At 61.9% G+C, this 18,624-nt stretch overlaps 1 protein-coding gene across 1 annotated transcript; it reads right to left on the bottom strand.

The window, feature by feature from the left end:
- Positions 1-491: 491 nt before the first annotated feature.
- Positions 492-18,547, bottom strand: PDLIM7 (PDZ and LIM domain 7). Its single transcript, XM_058815212.1, is given in 30 exon segments — positions 492-1,394; positions 1,674-1,789; positions 2,253-2,373; positions 2,526-2,706; positions 2,791-3,025; positions 3,110-3,168; positions 4,090-4,126; positions 4,471-4,625; positions 4,748-4,786; positions 5,558-5,594; positions 7,331-7,476; positions 7,606-7,644; positions 7,865-7,886; positions 7,889-7,962; positions 8,106-8,142; positions 8,498-8,652; positions 8,771-8,809; positions 9,458-9,494; positions 9,839-9,993; positions 10,099-10,137; positions 10,248-10,327; positions 10,329-10,464; positions 10,466-10,630; positions 10,724-10,760; positions 11,085-11,239; positions 11,831-11,847; positions 13,441-13,471; positions 13,780-13,931; positions 17,139-17,245; positions 18,490-18,547. Coding segments are annotated over 29 exon segments (2,688 nt in total). The 5' UTR covers positions 17,244-17,245; positions 18,490-18,547; the 3' UTR covers positions 492-1,307.
- Between the last annotated feature and the right edge of the window lie 77 nt (positions 18,548-18,624).

Genomic DNA, 18,624 nt, shown 5'->3' with positions numbered 1-18,624 from the left:
CTGCCCTCTGGCCCGTTCCAGCTGGAGGTGCTGCTGTGGCCTCAGCCCTATCCTTTGGGACAGCAGCTGCAGCACATGAGTGAACGCTTGGCTGCTCCACACTGGAGAACGCCCAGAGCTGGTGCACGTGGCCCATGCGTGCCCCATGGCTCCTCAACCCCTCTACAGTGCTCAGGCACAAGGACACTGCCCCACAAGGGCCCCCAATAAGGTCTGACCCCTTCCCCATCTCTCCTTGCTGCATTTTGCACCCCCAGATTTATTACTGCCTCCATTAGCGGCCCTGCCTGTGACAAGAGGGATGACCCAGCCAACACATGGGGTCAAGCCTGGGCTGACGCGGGCAGAGGAGGAGAAATGTGAGGCAAAGAGTTTCCCTGGAAAGCTGGAGGGAGCTGAGTCAGGCCCCAGAGGGAGCGGGATGAGGGCAGAGCATGACCTTCCCAGCCGGCCGCACCTCGCTCGGCAGAACCACGGCCGGGACACAGGCAGCACTTGCAGAAATGTGTTTATTAAAGGCACTAAAAGCACCGTGGCTACATCAGGGCAGCCCGACCAGAGGGTGTGGTGTGGGGGGAGGACTCGGTGGCCCCAGGATGGCAGTGGCAGAGAGCTCTTTGGTAGGAAGCTGTGCCCAAGCCTTGCAGGAGCAGTCACCTGGCTGGGCTGGCATCAGCACACGCTGCCAGCCCATGGCTGGGGGTGATGCCAGCCCCAGGGGATGCCAGCAGAGTGGGGGGCATGAGGGACAGACACCCCTGGAATGCAGCTGGGGCAGGAAACCACCGCAGCAGTGTGAGGGGTGCCTGGTGGGTTGGCATGGGCAGGGCCCCAGCAGAGGAGCAGGGCTGGGTCTCCAGCCCCAAGCACACAGCAGGGAAGGCTGGGGAGAGTGAGACAGGAGCTGGTCCTCACCCACTCGGGGAGGGATGTGGAAGGAGTGTCCCTGCCCCAGCAATGAGCTACCAGGCAGCAAGGGAGCAGCCCAGCTGTGGCAGACCCTCTCCAATTCCAGCCTCAGCATGGTTGTGCCCACCATGCTGCGTGGCTCAGGGGCAGGAGATCCATGCAGCATCCCATTCCCAGGGCTCCTAGGGCCAGCTGAAAAGCATATAAGAAGCCACCCAGCTATCAAAGGCTGGACCCAGCACTCTATCTGGCTGGAGTTGAGCCAGGAGCTGCTAGGAAGGGGGCAGGAGCAAGGGAAAGGGCCAAGGGCCCAGCCTGGCTCCCTAGGGCCAGCAGGGCAGGGGGAGAGGAGCATGCAGGGCCAGGGGCATGTGTAGACACAGCTGGATTTCCACCCCTCACACATGGGAGAAAGCATGGCTCTTGCACAGAGGCTTGTCCTTCTTGGAGTAGAACGTCTTCCCTTCCAGGTTGGTCTGGCAGATCTGGGGAGGAGAGTGCAGGTGGTCAGGCTGAGGGGCCGAGTCAGCCTCTGGATCCCCCACAGCCGAGCATGGTGTCACACAGGGACCTCCACGTGGGTCTGGGACACTGCCAGGGACCAGAAGGCTCAGAGCAGAATCCCAAGCTCCCAGAATGGAGGCAAGTGGGAAAAATCTTGTGGCAGCAGGTCCCCAGTGCTGCTGGTGTACCCCACCCAGGGCAGGACTGCCAGGGAGAGGCACAGGCCCTGCAGCAGTCGGGGAGGGAGGCACACTGCTCACCGCACAGACAAAGCAAGTGTCGTGCCAGCTGAAGCCCAGCGCCTCCAGGAACCGGTCCCCAGCATCGATCTTGAAGTCACAGCCGCGGCACTTGGTGCCAAACATCTTCTCATAGTCTGTGAGAAAGGCAGAGCACAGGTCAGCACTTCCATGCACTACAGCTGCTCATCCCAGAGGAGCAGGGCTGCAGCTCAGCCAGGATCCCACAGGCACAGCCTGGGGACAGCCCTGCCAGCCCCCATCCAGGTGAGATTATACCCTGAAAGGTGCAGGGTGGTTCGGCCACCACAGGGCTCCAGGGGGAGGAGGAGAACCTCAGCTCCCAGGATGCAGCAGTAGCTTTGATGTACATCCTCCCTCATTGCCATGGCAACACAGGAGCATGGCACTACCCTGCAGCTAGGGAGAACCAGGATGGAGCGCTCAGGGCTGTGGGATTGGGGTCTCTCTGCCCCCCACAGCCCAGGGGGAGCCCCGAGGAGCAGGGCAGCTCACGTCCCCAGTCCTGTGTGCAGCTGCTGAGTCCCAGTGGTGCCCCAGGGCCACATGAGGTGACACATGGGGTCCCCTGGCTCCTACCTCTCTCGCAGTAGGGCTGTCCCTCCTCCATGTAGAAGGCTCGGTTGCGGATGGGAGTTTTGCAGGCGTTGCAGGTGAAGCACTGCACGTGCCAGGTCATCTTCAGTGCGTGCATCACCTCCTGGAGGGGAGCCACTGTCAGCCAGGGGCAGGAGCAGCAAGGGCAGGAAGGGACAAGGAATCCCTTGAGCTGGACCAAGGTGGGCAGGGACAGAGCCAGGCACCCACAGCAGAAGGCAAGGAGGAGATGGAGGGCAGCTGAGGGACACTCACCCCAGTGATCTTCTTCTTGCACTTGGCGCAGGTGGGCGCGTAGCGCGTGTCGTAGCACTTGGGGCAGAAGATGGAGCCTTTCTCCTCAAAGAAGCCGCCCTCATCCAGCACCTTCCTGCACTGGCAGCAGACGAACTCCTCGGGGTGGTAATAATGTCCCAGCGCCACGAGGTACCGTCCCCTGCGGCAGGACAGAGCCACGTCAGCCATGTCCAGGGCCCAGGGCTCAGGACATGCCGTGGCAGTGGTGGCAGCCGGGGCTCACCTGATGACTTTGTTGCATTTGTAGCACAGGGGGGTGCGGCCGGGCCCCTCGGGGGCCTGCTGGGCTGCCTGCACGATGGAGCTGCGGTTCTGCATGGGGGTGGGCGTGGCTGGCTGGCTGTGCTTGCTCACCACCGTGCTCGTCTTGTCCGGGGCGTAGCGCTCGGCAAACGAGGGGTCCACAGCCCAGGGCGGGCGGCTGGTGGGGCTAGGGGTGGCACTGGGGGTCCTGGGGGCTGCACACACACACAAGCCTTAAGGAGAGCGCTCCTGATCCCTCGGCAGCCCCTCCCCAAAACGCCCAGAGATGTTTTGCTCACCCAGTCCTGGCTCCGTCTTCATCGTTGCTCCTGGGGACGGGTCCGGCATGGAGACCTGGCTACAGAACAAGCAGTTAATCCAGCCTGCCCTGCTCGCCCCCACTGCCCAGGGGGTGCAGGCAGGGCTCCCCACCCCAACAAGCAGGAGGGAGCTGGCCAAGCCCCCATGGCCAGCAGTAAGTGGTTTAGTGATGAGGCACTGAGCCAAGGGCCTTCAGTCCTGCCAAGACACAGCACTCCCAGGGTCTCTGGTACCCACTGTGGTGGTCTGGGGAGAGGCAGGAGGGAAGGTTCTGGGCTTCTCCACACTGACCAGGGACCCCAGGGAACACACAGACTTTGGCTGCCTACTAATATGTGATGATCACCCCCAGTCTCATTGGGGTGCAGGGGGACCTGGACGTGGCCTGACACAGGGAGCCCCAGGGTCCAGCTCAGCAGTGCTGGGAACAGGCAGGGCAAGCCAGGGCTAAAGAGGCACAGCCCAATGAAAGAGGGGGGACAGGGAAAGAGGGAGAGCCAGCGGCTCTGTGCTTCTCCAAGACAAATTCAAAAAGGAGATGGCAACAAACCCAACTTTTATTTGAGTCAGAGCAAACTGCGCAGAGCTGGTACTCAAGGGCCACAGCACCAAGGCAGGAGGTTTTACAGACAGGTAAAGGCAAAAAATGGGGTGCTGTCCACCCCCCCGCCTGGCTGCACAGAACAAAGAACAACCCTGACAAACTGGTGACATCCATGACCTCAGCTGCCCCACAGCCCCACGCCAGGCTTGCAGGACACTGTGCCCCAGGTCCAGATGCCACCCAAACATTACAACAACCCGGTGAGATTGGCCAGTGCCATCAGCCACTCCCAACCCGACGTTTCTGGGCCACCACAGCGCAGCTCAGCATTCCCAGCTGAGGGGCAGCAATGCCCAAGGGGTTCTGCCCAGGATGTGCAGCCCCCCAGCTCCTGCTGCCACACACTCCCCTTACCTGGGCTTCCTAACAAACACATCATCATGATCCTCCACTGAGCGCAGCAGGAGAGAAAGGAGGAAACAGTCAGTCCTCACAGACAGAGGCCCCGGAACAACAAGAGGGGAAAGGGGGAAAAGAAGAAAACCAATCTCTCCTCCCACCAGCCTCTGCCCCAAAACAAAGCCCTGCCCAGCCACAGGGCAGACCAAGACCCCAGACCTGTATCACCACCACGAGACCGCGCACAGCCCCACCAGCTCCCCTGACTCAGCCACCCCACAGGGACCACACAGGGCCAAAACCAACACTCCAGTGCCAGTCCAGATTCTGCCGGACCCTGGCAGCCCATGGAGAGCCCAGCAGCCCCAGGCAGTGCCAGGCCCTGTGGGGACTCACTCTCATCTGTGCCCGTCAGCTGGGCCAGCTTGCGGAAGGAGCGGGACTGCGAGGTGCCGGTGCGGGGCTGCCAGTCCTCAGCATCCTCCAACATCCTCAGCTTCCCAGGATTGCATCCGGGGGTGCTGGGGGGCTCCAGAGGCTGTGGGGGCTGTCTGTGAGTGACAGAGGGCAGGAGCTCAGCCAGCACCAAGCACAGACCCTGCTCTGGAACAGGGAAGCACTCCAAAAGGTGCTCTGGCACAGGGCAGCATCTCTGCCACACCCTGGCACTCACCGCTGCTCCACCGTGCCCCAGCTGGACCCACGGGCATCCCTGTGGCAGCAGAAAAAACGGTGGCACAGCAGTCAGTGGCTGATCCATGGCTCAGCCCATGCTTTCCATATGCACCCACAATGTCAGAGATACGAGAACCTCGTGGAAATGCCAACACCATTCACTCCTGGCCAGCCTTGCAGCCATTCCATGACCCCACATGATATCGTGCCCCAGGTACAGTGCCTGCCCTGTGACTCCAAAAATGCCCAGCAAAGTGTTGTGCCACCAGCCATTCCTACACACTCTGCTGCATATTAACCTCCCCAGCTTGGTGCCAGCAGTGCCCAGTGACTTTGCCTGCACACCCATTTGGGGACAAACTGTCTGGCCAGGGGGTGTCCAGGCAGGAACCTCCCAAGGTGAAGGTCAAAGCAGTGGCTGAGCACTGGCAGTGCCTGGTGTGGACTGAGTACAAGGTGGGCTCTGCAGCTCCACCACCACCTCAGCTCTGGCAGAGGACAAAGAGGGAGAGAAGAATCCACAACAGGGCAAAGAGTTTGCCCTGAGTCATGAGAAGTAGTGATGCTGAGGGGAAATGAGCCAGCAGCACTCACCCAGCTCTGCCACACCAGGCTCACAGGAAAATGTGCCCCAGGTGCAGGCACTCCCAGCACCTCCCAACATCCCATAGCCAGGTTTTCCCAGTGCCATCAGCCTCCTCCACTCCTTGTATGCTCAAAAGGCTAAGGTGCAGCTCAGCATCTCCAGCTCAGAGCCAGCAGTGCCCAGACACCTGGGACATGCAGCCTCAGCACATGCTCCCCTTACCTGGGCTTTTTAACAATCTCATCCTCACCATCCTCCACTGCAGCAGGAGAGAAAGGGGGAGATGGCATCAGTCTGCAGTGAATGATGCCCAGGAAAAGCAGGAAAGGAGGAAAACCAACTTCCCCACCCACCATCCCGTCCCTTCTCAGCCCTGCTTGGCCGTGGGGCAGGGCATGGCCCCATGAGGACCACCATGAGCCCACACACAGCCCCGGGCAGCTCCTGCTGGCTCAGCTGCCCCCAAGGGGTGACTTAGGACCAAAATCAAACTCCTGATGCCACATCATCCCACTGCCTCTCCCAGCTTCTGGCTGTGCCAAAACAGCCCCACACCCCCGGGCAGTGCCAGGCCCTGTGGGGACTCACTCTCATCTGTGCCCGTCAGCTGGGCCAGCTTGCGGAAGGAGCGGGACTGCGAGGTGCCGGTGCGGGGCTGCCAGTCCTCAGCATCCTCCAACATCCTCAGCTTCCCAGGATTGCATCCGGGGGTGCTGGGGGGCTCCAGAGGCTGTGGGGGCTGTCTGTGAGTGACAGAGGGCAGGAGCTCAGCCAGCACCAAGCACAGACCCTGCTCTGGAACAGGGAAGCACTCCAAAAGGTGCTCTGGCACAGGGCAGCATCTCTGCCACACCCTGGCACTCACCGCTGCTCCACCGTGCCCCAGCTGGACCCACGGGCATCCCTGTGGCAGCAGAAAAAACGGTGGCACAGCAGTCAGTGGCTGATCCATGGCTCAGCCCATGCTTTCCATATGCACCCACAATGTCAGAGATACGAGAACCTCATGGAAATGCCAACAGCATTCACTCCTGGCCAGCCTTGCAGCCATTCCATGACCCCACATGATATCGTGCCCCAGGTACAGTGCCTGCCCTGTGACTCCAAAAATGCCCAGCAAAGTGTTGTGCCACCAGCCATCCCTACACACTCTGCTGCATATTAACCTCCCCAGCTTGGTGCCAGCAGTGCCCAGTGACTTTGCCTGCACACCCATTTGGGGACAAACTGTCTGGCCAGGGGGTGTCCAGGCAGGAACCTCCCAAGGTGAAGGTCAAAGCAGTGGCTGAGCACTGGCAGTGCCTGGTGTGGACTGAGTACAAGGTGGGCTCTGCAGCTCCACCACCACCTCAGCTCTGGCAGAGGACAAAGAGGGAGAGAAGAATCCACAACAGGGCAAAGAGTTTGCCCTGAGTCATGAGAAGTAGTGATGCTGAGGGGAAATGAGCCAGCAGCACTCACCCAGCTCTGCCACACCAGGCTCACAGGAAAATGTGCCCCAGGTGCAGGCACTCCCAGCACCTCCCAACATCCCATAGCCAGGTTTTCCCAGGGCCATCAGCCCCCTCCACTCCTTGTATGCTCAAAAGGCTAAGGTGCAGCTCAGCATCTCCAGCTCAGAGCCAGCAGTGCCCAGACACCTGGGATATTCAGCCTCAGCACATGCTCCCCTTACCTGGGCTTTTTAACAATCTCATCCTCACTATCCTCCACTGCAGCAGGAGAGAAAGGGGGAGATGGCATCAGTCCGCAGTGACTGATGCCCAGGAAAAGCAGGACAGGAAAAGAGGAAAACCCACCATCCCCTCAGCCCATCACACAGCCCTGCTTGGCCATGAGGCAGAGCATGGCCCTATGAGCACCCGGGCAGCTCCTGCTGGCTCAGCTGCCCTCAAGGGGTGACTTAGGGCCAAAGTCAAATTTCTGATTCCACATCACCCTACTGCCAGAACAGTCCCACACCCCCGGGCAGTGCCAGGCCCTGTGGGGACTCACTCTCATCTGTGCCCGTCAGCTGGGCCAGCTTGCGGAAGGAGCGGGACTGCGAGGTGCCGGTGCGGGGCTGCCAGCCCTCCGCGTCCTCCATCAGCCGCAGCTTCCCAGGGTCACACCCGGGGGTGCTGGGGGGCTCCAGAGGCTCCCTGTGAGTGTCAGAGGGCAGGAGCTCAGCCAGCACAGAGCACAGACCCTGCCCAACACTGCAACACAGGGCAGTGCTGAAAAACGTGACCTGGAACATGGCAACACCTCTGCTGGACCGTGGCACTCACCGCTGCTCCACTATGCCCCAGATGGACCCATGGGAATCCCTGTGACATTGGAAGAAACAGCAGCACAACAGTCACTGTTTGACCATGCCTGCCATATGCACCCACAGCCCCGTGGAGGCACGAACCACAGGGAAATACTGACCAGCAGCCTTGCAGCTGCTCCACAGCTGCTCAGGATGCAAAGCACCAAGAACAGCTGCTGCCCAGCACCTCCCAACATCTCCAGCAAGGTGTTGTGATTGCCACCAGCCACCCCTACCCAGGTGGGTGCTTGAGGCAGACCCTCCTGAGGTGATGGTCAGAGCGGTGGCTGAGTGCTGGCAGTGCCCATTGTGCAGCTCTGAAAACACCTCAAGTCTGGGAGAGGGGACAGAGAGGGAGGGGAGAACCCCCAGCAGTGCAAAGAGCACCCCCAGAGTGACTGCAAGCAGCAAGGGTGAAGTGGCTGTGGGGACAGAGCCTGGCATGGGCACCTTGTGGCTCCTGCTGCTGCCCCTTACCTGGGCTTTTTAACGGGCTCATCGTCACCTTCATCCACTGAGGACACCAGGAGAGAGAGGGGGAGATGGAGTCAGTCTGTGACAACTGAGGCCAGAGACAGCAGGAAGGAAGGGGAAGGGAAAGGAAGGAAAAATGTCCTTTCCTCCCACAGCCCCCCTGCCCCAACACACAGCCCTGCCTGGCCACGGGGCAGAGCACAGCTCCAGCTCAGTGACACCACCACGAGCCCACACAGCCCTGGGCAGCTCCTGCTGGTTCAGCTGCCACAGAGGGCCCAAATGGGCCAAAACCAATGCCCTGCTGTATCAACACACCACAGCCTTTAGCAGCTGCCCCAGCACAGCTGGGCACAGCTGGGCAGCCAGGCAGTGCCAGGCCCTGCAGAACTCACTGCTGCTGGCTCCCACCAGCCGGGCCAGTTTGCGGAAGGAGCGGGACTGGGAGGTCCAGGTGTGGGGCTTTGTGTCCACAATGTCCTCTAACATCTTCAGCTTCACAGGGTCACATACACTGTCACTGGGGGGCTCCAGGGGCTGGGGGGGCTGCCTGTGAGTGACAGAGGGCAGGAGCTCAGCACCAGGACTGGACCCTGCTGTGGAACAGGGACGCATCCCCAAAGATGCCCTGGCACATGCCAACACCTCTGCCAGACCCTGGCACTCACCGATGCTGCCCCGTGCCCCAGTTGGACCCATGGGCATCCCTGTGGTATCAGAAAGAATGGTGGCACAGCAGTCAGTGTTTGACCAGCCCATCCCTCCCCATACACATCCACAGCCCCAGAGACGCACGAGCCTTGTGGAAATGCTGACAGTGTTCACTCCTGATCAGCCTTGCAGCCATTCCCTGGCCCCACATGACACTGTGCCCCAGTCTGGTCCCATTTCCTACCCTGCAACTCCCAACACCCCCAGCAAGGTGCTGTCAGTGCCAGCAGCCACCCCTGCCCACTGTGCCCAGCACACTGTGCTGCATCTTGGCCTCCCCAGCTTGGTGCCAGCAGTGCCAAGCATGTCCTGCCTGCACACCCAGCATGAGGACATTCATCTGGGCACAGCCTGCCTGGCTGGTGGGTGTCTGGGCAGGACCCTCCTGAGGTGACAGAGCAGTGGCTGAGCACTGGCAGTGCCTGTTGTGGCGTGAGCCTGTGGCTCTGCCAACAGCTTGGCTCTAGGAAGAAGGAAAGGATAGGACAGAGGGTGGAGGATAAGGAGAGGAAAGAAGAAACAGCAACAGGCAAAGAGCTTCCCCTGAGTGACTGCAAGCAGTGAGAGAGAACAAGCCTTGTGGGCTGAACCCAGGGTGGGCACCCTGTGGCTCCTGCTGTTGCCCTGGCACACGATCCCCTTACCTGGGTTTTTTAATAAATTCATCCTCACCATCCTCCACTGAGTGCAGCAGGAGAGAAAGGGGGAGATGGAGTCAGTCTGCAGCAACCAAGGTCCAGGAAAAGCAGGAAGGCAAAGGAGGAAAACCAACCTCTCCACTCACCTGGCCCCATTGCACAGCCCTGTCTGGCCACAGGGCAGAGCACAACCCCAGACCAGCAGCACCACCATGAGCCCACACACAGCCCTGGGCAGCTCCCGCTGGCTCAGCTGCCCTCAGGGAGTTAACTGGGGCCAAAACCAACACTCCCGGGTGCTACATCACCCCACTGCTCCTCCCAGCTTCTGATTACCCCAAAACAGCCCCACATCCCCAGGCAGTGCCAGGCCCTGTGGGAACTCACTGCCACCTGTGCCTGTCAGCTGGGCCAGCTTGCAGAAGGAGCGGGACTGCGAGGTGCCGGTGCGGGGCTGCCAGCCCTCAGCGTCCTCCAACATCCTCAGCTTCCCAGGGTCACACCCGGGGGTGCTGGGGGGCTGCAGAGGCTGCGGGGGCTGCCTGTGAGCAAAAGAGGGCAGGAACTTCAGCCAGCACCAAGCACAGACCCTGCTTCAGCACAGGGCAGTGCTGCCAAATGTGCCCTCACCAGACCCTGGCACTCACCACTGCTCCACTGTGCCCCAGCTGGACCCATGGGCATCCCTGTGATATTGAAGAGAAGGGTAGCACAACACTCAGTATTTGACCACGGCACAGCCCATCCCTCATAAATGCACTCCAGCAGCAGGAGAAGTCAGAGACACTCAGCCAGCCCTGCCCTGCCACCCCACAGCCCCATGCCAGGCTCACAGCACACTGTCCAGCTGCTGCCTAGCACCTCCCAATACCCCCAAGCAAGGTGTTCTCAGTGCACCAGCCTTCTCCAGATCCCTCTTCCTCAAGGATCAATGGCAGAGCTTGGCCTCCCCAGCTTGGTGCCAGCAGTGCCCAGCAGGTCCTACCCAGCACAGGACACCTTGTCTGGCTGGTGTGTCCTGGCAGGACCCTCCCAAGGTGATGGCCAGAGCAGTGGCTGAGCTCTGGCAGTGCCCACTGTGGGGTGAGTGCAGAACGAGCTCTGCAGCTCCACCAACAGCTCGACTCTTGAAGACAGAGAGAAAAAATAGCCACAGAGCAAAGAGCTTCCCCTGAGTGACTGCAAGCAGCAAGAGAGAACCAGGTGTATAGGCTGAGCCTGGGGTGGGCACATTGTGGCTCCTGCTGCTGCTCCAGCACACACTCCCCTTACCTGGGCTTTTTAACTAGCTCGTCCTCACCATCCTCCACTGAGCACAGCAGGAGAGAAAGGGGGAGATGGAGTCAGTCTGCAGCAACTGAGGCCCAGAGACAGCAGGAAGGGAAAGGAACAGAAAAGGGAAAAGGCCCTCTCCTCCCACTGCCCACCTGTCCCAACACACAGCCCTGGCCACGGGGCAGAGCACGGCCCCAGCCCAGCGGCACCAGCACGAGCCCACACAGCCCGAGGCAGCTCTGCCTGGCCTAACTGCCCCAAATGGGGCCAAAACCAACACTCCACGAGGCACCAGAGCCTTTATCCAGCTCCAGTTTCCCCAGCAAAGCTGGGCAGTGCCAGGCCCTGCAGAACTCACTGGCGTCGGCGCCCACCAGGCGGGACAGTTTGCGGAAGGAGCGGGACTGGGAGGTCCAGCTGGGGGGCTTTGAGTCATCAATGTCCTCTAACATCCTCAGCTTCACAGGGTCACACACAGGGGTGCTGGGGGGCTCCAGCAGCTGGGGGGGCTGCCTGTGAGTGACAGAGCCATCTGTCAAATCTGACAGATCTCCTGGGGCTGTCCCCCCCCTTCCCCAGCACACAATCACAGCACACCGGTACCAGAGACGTCGCACTTTGTCTTCCTCCCCACCCCACAACTGCTCCCTCACAAAGGCTGGGCCTGTGAAGGACTGACTCTGGAATGACCACCACCATTCCTGGCAATTTGAAACTGGCCCCAAGGACCAGAAAGAGAAAGGACAGAGCAAGAATAAGCCAAGGTCAAAAAACACCATCAGGGAAGCTGCACCACAGCCGTCTATGGCAGTGCCACCTGGCCATGGGCCCAGCACAGCCCATCAGCTCTTGCCCAGTACAGCCACATTTTGGGAAACAGGGAATGGATCACACACAAGGACACTCCAGGGCCCCAGCAGCTGGCAGAGACAGGCAGCTGTCCCCTCTACACTGGGGACAGCTTGGTGCCAGCAGTGACCCACCCACATGGGCAGAGTAGTGCCTGGTGCCCATCCCCAGGCTGGCCCTGCCCTGAAGGACAGGGCACTGGCAGGGAAGAGGCATGCAGGGAGAATAGAGAGAGCAGGTAAAAGGCTTACTGACTTGTCAAGGCTCAGCACCTGTAGGGAGAGGGAAAGAGAAAGGGAGGAGAGAAAGAAAGAAAAAGGAAGGTGAAATTAGACCCACAGCACCCAAGAAGTTTCCAGAGCTCACCTATGGCCTGCATTAGCCCCCTATCCCTGAATCACACACCCAGCTCATCCAGGGCTGAGAGCACACTGGGGCACAGGGGCAGATGCCAGTGCACCAGACTGTGCTCCCTCAGCCCCCAGAACAGGCCTGGATGCCCAGAGCAGTCAATGCCACATCCTGCCCCACTGCCCGGCTCCTGGGCACTACAGCAGCTCTGGCCCGAGGAGCAGTGACCAGCAGCTGCTGCACACATGCAGCAGAGCCAGGGAACAGAGTGGCGGGGCTGGAGACCATCACTCTGTCCAGCCCCTTCCAGCAGCCAGGGGAACGGCAGGACTTCCCCAGGCAGGGACCGGCCAGTGGTCACAGCCAGCCACCATTTCCCTGCCACTGCAGATGCCAGCCAGTGTCCTGCTACAGCCACCGTGTCAAGCCTGGCAGGAGCCCCCACAGGCTGACACATCCCTGAGCAAGGGCCTGGCACGAGTGTGGCTGTACCAGTGTGGCTGTGTGTCCCTGTGTGAGACAGCTCTGTTGTGCCAGCCCCCATTTGCTCGGCATGGGCACTGCCACCCGCTCCCACCCAGGGTGCCTGGCATGCAAGGCGCAGCAGGGCGGGGCAGCAGGCTCCCCCCGATGCTCGGGGAGCAGGAGGGACAGCAACGTACCCGTTGTGCTGGGGGGTGCAGGCGGGCGCCAGGGGCGCGTACGTCACGGGTTTCGTCACCAGCCCGGGCCGCGGGTTCGGAGGTGAGCCGGCCCCGAAGGGCCGGGCTGTTTTGTTGAGGGCGGTGCTGGGAGCGAAGTTATATTTCAGGGGTTCAGAGCAGGGGAGTGAGTCCTGAGCGAGACAAAACACACAGACACGGGCTCACACGTCAAGCAGCATGCAAGGGGCAGCCCTGGGCCAGGCAGCGCAGCAGGCAGCCAGGGAGGGAAGCCGGACAGCACGTGCACCTTGGAGACCAGGCTCTGCCAGGCTGGCACTCGCTCCACCGGGCACCTGGCCAGCGACAGCAGGTCACAAACCCAGCCTGAGGGTCATTTGGAGATTAGTAGGTGCCCCGGACACTCGCTGCTGCCTGTGGCAGGGCGGTGCATGCACACACGCCGACTGCAACCGTCCCACGGCACAAAGCTGAACACATGCAGGTGGCCTCTGCCCAGGAGCCACCAGTCACCAGCCCCAGCCCTGCCTCCCTGTGCCAGGGCACTCCCCAGCACTAGCAAACATGGTGCTGCACCTGCCCAGCCTCCTCCCCTGCGCTGGCCCCTCTGCATCCCTGCCCACACCCAGCACCAGCAGGGGCACAGACACTCTGGGCCCAGGCACCTACTGTGCAGATCGTCCACAGTGCCAGAGCTCAGAGCTGCTCCTCCAGCTGGGCTTTCTAGACCCTCAAACACACCCCAGCCCCCTAAAAGCCCCAAGAGCAAAGTCCATTTGCTTCACTACACTGAGATTCCCTTGCCCTGAGATGAGGCTGAGCTGCCACTGTGGCATCAGGAGCAACACGTACCTTCTGCGGCTTCCCCAGCTGGTTCTGGGCTCTGCAAAAGAGGAGACAGATGGGCAGGTACTGGAGTTGGTCCAGACACCACCAGCATGCTGGTACCCCAGGGATGCGGCACCCAGCCGAGGGGAAACATGGCCAGCTGGCACTGCCCTGTGGCTTGCAGTCAGGTTAAGCCTTATCCAGGCAAGCAGAGCCCTTGGACACAGCCAGGGACTTCCAGGCTCTAAGTAAGGAGCAGTGATGCTGGGAGATGGAGATACCAGGAGGTGGCACTGGGCAGAGGGCCCTGATTACACTCCAGTCATACCAGAACCCCATGTTTGAGGGACCCATGATTCCTACCTGCTCAAGGTGAGGCAGAGCCTGTCCCCACAGGCACGGATCCTGTTCTGGGCCTCGATGTGTGTCATGGCACTGGTGCTCTCCCCGTCGATGTACAGCACCCAGTCGCCCACTCCCACGCCGGCCTGGGCTGCCTTCCCACCCAGAGTCAGCTGCAGGACAGACAGAGTTAGGGACAGCTGGAACAGCCAAGCAGTGACGTGGGAGCAGAGGGACATCCTCATGAGGGCAGGGGCCTTCCAAGGCCCAGGATCCCCAGCCCAGCACAGGAAAAGTGGCAACCCCCAGATTATTCCTCATTTCCCAGTGCGTGAGCCCAGAGCAGCGTCTTCCCCTTGGCAGCAGCAGAAGGCAAAGCACTTCTCCAGGGCACTGCCCAGCCCTTGCCCTGTGGCATGCCTGGGGACCCTGCCAGCACCCCAGGGCCTCATTTCCACGACACCAAACACGGAGGCAGCGCTGCCTCAGCCTCGAAGCCCAGCCACCCCCTGGAGTCACCCCTGTGGTCCCAGGGCAGGAAGAGAGCACAGTGAGTCAGGGCCTGCCGGGCAGCCCTCATCTCACTGCAAACCACAGGCACGTCCAGCCCTTTGCTGGGGCGGGGAAGGACAGGGGAGGCACCCCTGGGGCACTCCCCCAGCCGCCGGCGCTGCCGGCCCGTTCCCACCAGGCACAGACATTACCTCATTCCCACAGAGGAGCAGGAGCCCTGCCGGGGCACGGAGACACCCGCCCCCTCCCTGTCATCCCGCTGGGACAGCCGGGAGCACAGCCACAAGCTTCCCTTCCCCTGGCCACGGTGCCAGGGATGCGCCTTGGCCCTGCTTGGCTCCGTGGCACGGCTGAACGTCAACACCAGGCTGGGAAGTGGAGGCTGCCCTGCACTCCCACCAGGGATGCACAGCCAGAGCAGGGCCCAGAGCACTGCACACAGCTCCCAGGCACTGACAGACAGACAGACAGACGTGGGCAGGCTGCAGCCATTCCTGCTCCTCCAGCATGGAAGAACTCGAGGCGCTTGGACCCAGACCAAGTATTTCCTCAAGTCCTGTCCGACATGAACATAAAAGGAGCGAGCCAGATTCCCAGCACTGTCAGAGGGCTGAAAAATCCTTACCACAGAGTCCTGGCCCCTCCTTACAGAACCCGGCTCACCCTGGAGTCACACATCCCTCCTCTAGGCCAACACCAGCCCTCCATGCAGGCCAAACACCACATATGGACTGGATGTGGCCCAGTTCCACCTGTATCCCACTGCTATTCCCAGCAGGACATGGGTACTCCCACACTGCCCTCCTGTTCCTGCAGCCTGGCACACGACGGTGCCCTCACAGCAGTGATGCCCCCAGCTCCTGGCCACGCTGCTTCAAGCCCCAGCTTGCTGCCCTGGAGGGCTGGGGAAGGCATGGGGTAGCTGCGTGGGCTTGGAGGCAGGAGCAGGAGTTGGGAGAGGTTTTCACACGACTGCCCAGGAAGGGGAGAGCACGTCAGGCTGCGTCACAAAGCCTCACCCAGCCTGGTCAGCACTTCCCGTTCCCCTCCATGCCAATGTGCAGGAAACCCCTGTGACAGGTGCCAGCACAGCCAGGAGCCATGGCAGTGCCAGCCCTCCCACTTCCCACCCTGACTCGCTAACCAGGGCTTCCTTCCTCCCCTCTCCACCCAGCCTTTTGTTCCCTGCACCTCCGTTACCACATCCAGAGGTGCTCACCCACTGCCCTGTCCAGACAGAGCCCCCCTCAGTGCTTTCCTGCCAGTAACACCCAAGTGTCTCTCTTCTTTCCCAGCTGGCAGATGCCAGGATGTGCCACACAGCATCCAGCCATCCAGACTGCAGTCCTTATCCCAGCTCCAGCAGAGCCCCATGCCACAGGAGGTACATGTCACAGGGCCATGGTGGCACCTCTTCTGTGTGATCAGTGAGCTGAAACTGCCTCACTGCTCACCCAGGAGTGCCACAGCAATGGACACAGCTGAAAGCCAAGCCAATGGACACACCAGTGTTGTCCTGTGCTGCCCACCCCTGCAGACCTGCAGAGCAGGGCCCCACTGCAGCCCACAAAGCTGGGGCAGGATGCTTCCTTCCAGCTGCTGTGGCAGGCACAGCTCACAGGAAGCAGTGGCAAGGACAGCAGCATGTTCTGGGTCTGGGGATGCCTCTGGAGTGCAGAGCAGCACAGCCTCACGCTTTCCCATCAGAGCACACCGCCCTGCCATGCAGCCCAGCCTCACCAGAGAGCCCCCAAAGCTGGCTGCATCCCCTGGGAACGTCCCTGCTGCTCCTCCTGCCCTGCCCAGGACTGCAGCACTGCCCAAGCCTCACCAAGAACTGCTTCACGAGGCCCCTGCCCCAGGCTCTGGGAGGCTCCTCCATCCAACCAGACCCTTTGTTAAAAACTGGCTCACAGCCAAGAGAAACATTTTTTAGAGAATAAACTGGCTGAATCTGTCTCTGCGTGCTCAGCAGAGATCAGCAGGCCCCGGGGCAGCGGCACAGGCGACTCCAGCCTCACTCAGTGCCCCAGGGCCCGTGCTCTGTGCTGGGATGCTGTGCACATCTGTGCCCTCTGGGGCAGGTGTGCAGTGCCCGGCTCGTGCCAGGGGCAGGTCCCCACACAGCACTCGATGCCACAAAGCAAAGCTGTCCTTTGAGAAGCAGCGTACATGCCAGCTGCCCCAGCGCCAGCGGCGCAGGCGATGCAGGCACATTCCAAGGCTTATAAGGCAATTGCGTGGCCAAAGCTGTGGCCAGCACCCGCCCAGGGACGGGGACCTGCACACAGCCGGGGTCAAACCCGGGAACATTGCAACGGGAGAGGCTCAAACTAACGGGCACAACCAGCTCTCACTGGAGGAACGGGAGAGTTTAGTGGAGGGAGTCACATCCCTGTGCACGCAGCAGCGCAGCTTCCTCCTCTCCATGCCCATTTCAGGAGTGACCTCAGGCACAGAGCTGGGAGCTGTGCTGTGGAACGGAGGGCAGAAGGGCACTGGCTCAGTCCTGGGATGCCAAGCCCAGTGCTGGGGTGCAGACCAGGAAGCCAGTCCCACATCTCAGAGAGCAGATCCCCTCCTGCTGCGGTGGGAACAGTCCGGAAGGGGCCTCCCCTGCCCCCCTCGGCAGAGGCTGTGCAGAATTTCACGTTTCTGCCTGCAGCTCTCTGCCCGGAACACCCCCGTGCTGGGCTGCAGCTGATAAGGGACCAAGGAGGCTACGTGGAGCCAGGCAGGGCAGGATGCTGCATTCCCGGGGCCCCAGCTCATCTACATCCCCCGTACGGCTCTGCCTCAGCCACTGCGGCCTCCCTCCCACAGAGGCAGGAGGAAGGATGGGTGTCACCAGCCTTGGTTTCTCTTACCCTGGAGATGGAGAGCGGCATGCTGAAATCCTTCCCTCCCTGCAGCCTGAAGCCCCAGGGTGCTGGCCCGTTCAGCATCACCTTGTAGGACTCCATGTCGCCCATCTCTGCAAGGGAAGAGGGTGTGATCCCAGTGTTAGGGAATGTGGAAACAATGCAGGCAGAGCAGGAGAGGAGAGGGCTCAGTGCCTGGCAGGGTAGGACAGGAGGCAGGTCCCGTTTCCAGCTGTAACTCCACCCTGACCATCCTACACTGTGGTTAGAGACGCACCCCAAATCCATCAGCATCTCCTCCAGCAACGTCAGAGCTGAGGGGCCCAGGCTAACACTGACTAGCACCAGGGAGCCAGGCACAGCCCTGCTGCCACCCACAGTGGAGTGTCTGTGGGCTCTGCCCTCTTCCCCAACCTGGGATGTGCTCTCCTTTGCAGCACCCCAGGAACTTCTGCTGCTGAGAGCCAAGGCTGTTCAGAGCACAGAGGAGCAACAGCAGGTACAGAAGGATAGGAACCAGAAGCATTTTTGCCGGATGAATTAGCAGCAGCAGCACAGGAGCTGCGTGATGCCACCCGAGGCGCTGGCACAGCAGCCAGGCTGGCGCTCCGGCAGCCGGCCGAGCAGATGCTCCCTGGGAGCGAGCCCATCTCCGGGGCTTGGGCAGGAGGGAATCCCGGCGCTCCCCTGCCTGACAGCTGTCAGCCGGCCAAGGCTCGGGACAGACGGGCCAGCGCCAGCCTCCTGTCACCTTTTACCTGGAAGGAGCCGCCAGACCCCTGCGAACGGCCCCAGGACCTTCCCCCCGAGGGCGGGCAGGGCCGGCTGCGGGGCTCCCCACGCCTCGCACGGCCCGGCCGCAGGGCCGGGGGCCAGCGTGCCCCCGCTCTCCCCGGGCCGGTGCGGTCTATATAAGGCGTGTAAGACGACACCAGCCCGCTCCCCGCTCGGGAGGGCCGGGGGAAGAGCTGCGTGTCAGGCATTCCCGGCGCCCGGGAGCCGCGCAAGCCCCAGCGAGGCGCCGGGACGGGGCGGCCCGGAGCGGGCGATACCCCCCACCCCTCCCCGGCGGGACGGGGCCCGAGTGCACCGGGGGTCCCCAGCGTGCACAGGCTGGGCAGCAGCTCTGCTTACTGCTGGGAAGCCCCACCCTGACCCGCGGGGGCCACGGGACCCCTCCCCATCCCACACCGCCGCCCCCCTCCAGGGGTCGGAGACGCCGGCTCTGCCCCGCATGGGCCCGACCCTGATCACCCACCTTCCCCTTACGCCAGGCCTCAGCCCTCCACCCCTCACGCCCCCGTGCCCCCCGGCAGAGGACGGAGTCCCCCGCCTCGGCGCGGCTCCCCGGACTCACCCGCGGCCAGCGGGGCCCGGCGGAGCGGGCGCGAGCGGAGCGGTGCGGGCCGACGCGGGACTCGAACCCGGGCACCGCCCCCGCCCGGCACGGCCCCACCATATATAGGATCAGGCGGGGGCGGAGCCAGCGGAC

Source organism: Ammospiza caudacuta, chromosome 16, assembly GCF_027887145.1.
Source record: "Ammospiza caudacuta isolate bAmmCau1 chromosome 16, bAmmCau1.pri, whole genome shotgun sequence".
NCBI classification, from domain to species: domain Eukaryota; kingdom Metazoa; phylum Chordata; class Aves; order Passeriformes; family Passerellidae; genus Ammospiza; species Ammospiza caudacuta.
The sequence above is the reverse complement of the archived record's forward strand: the minus strand, read 5'-3'. Positions and strand labels throughout refer to the sequence as shown.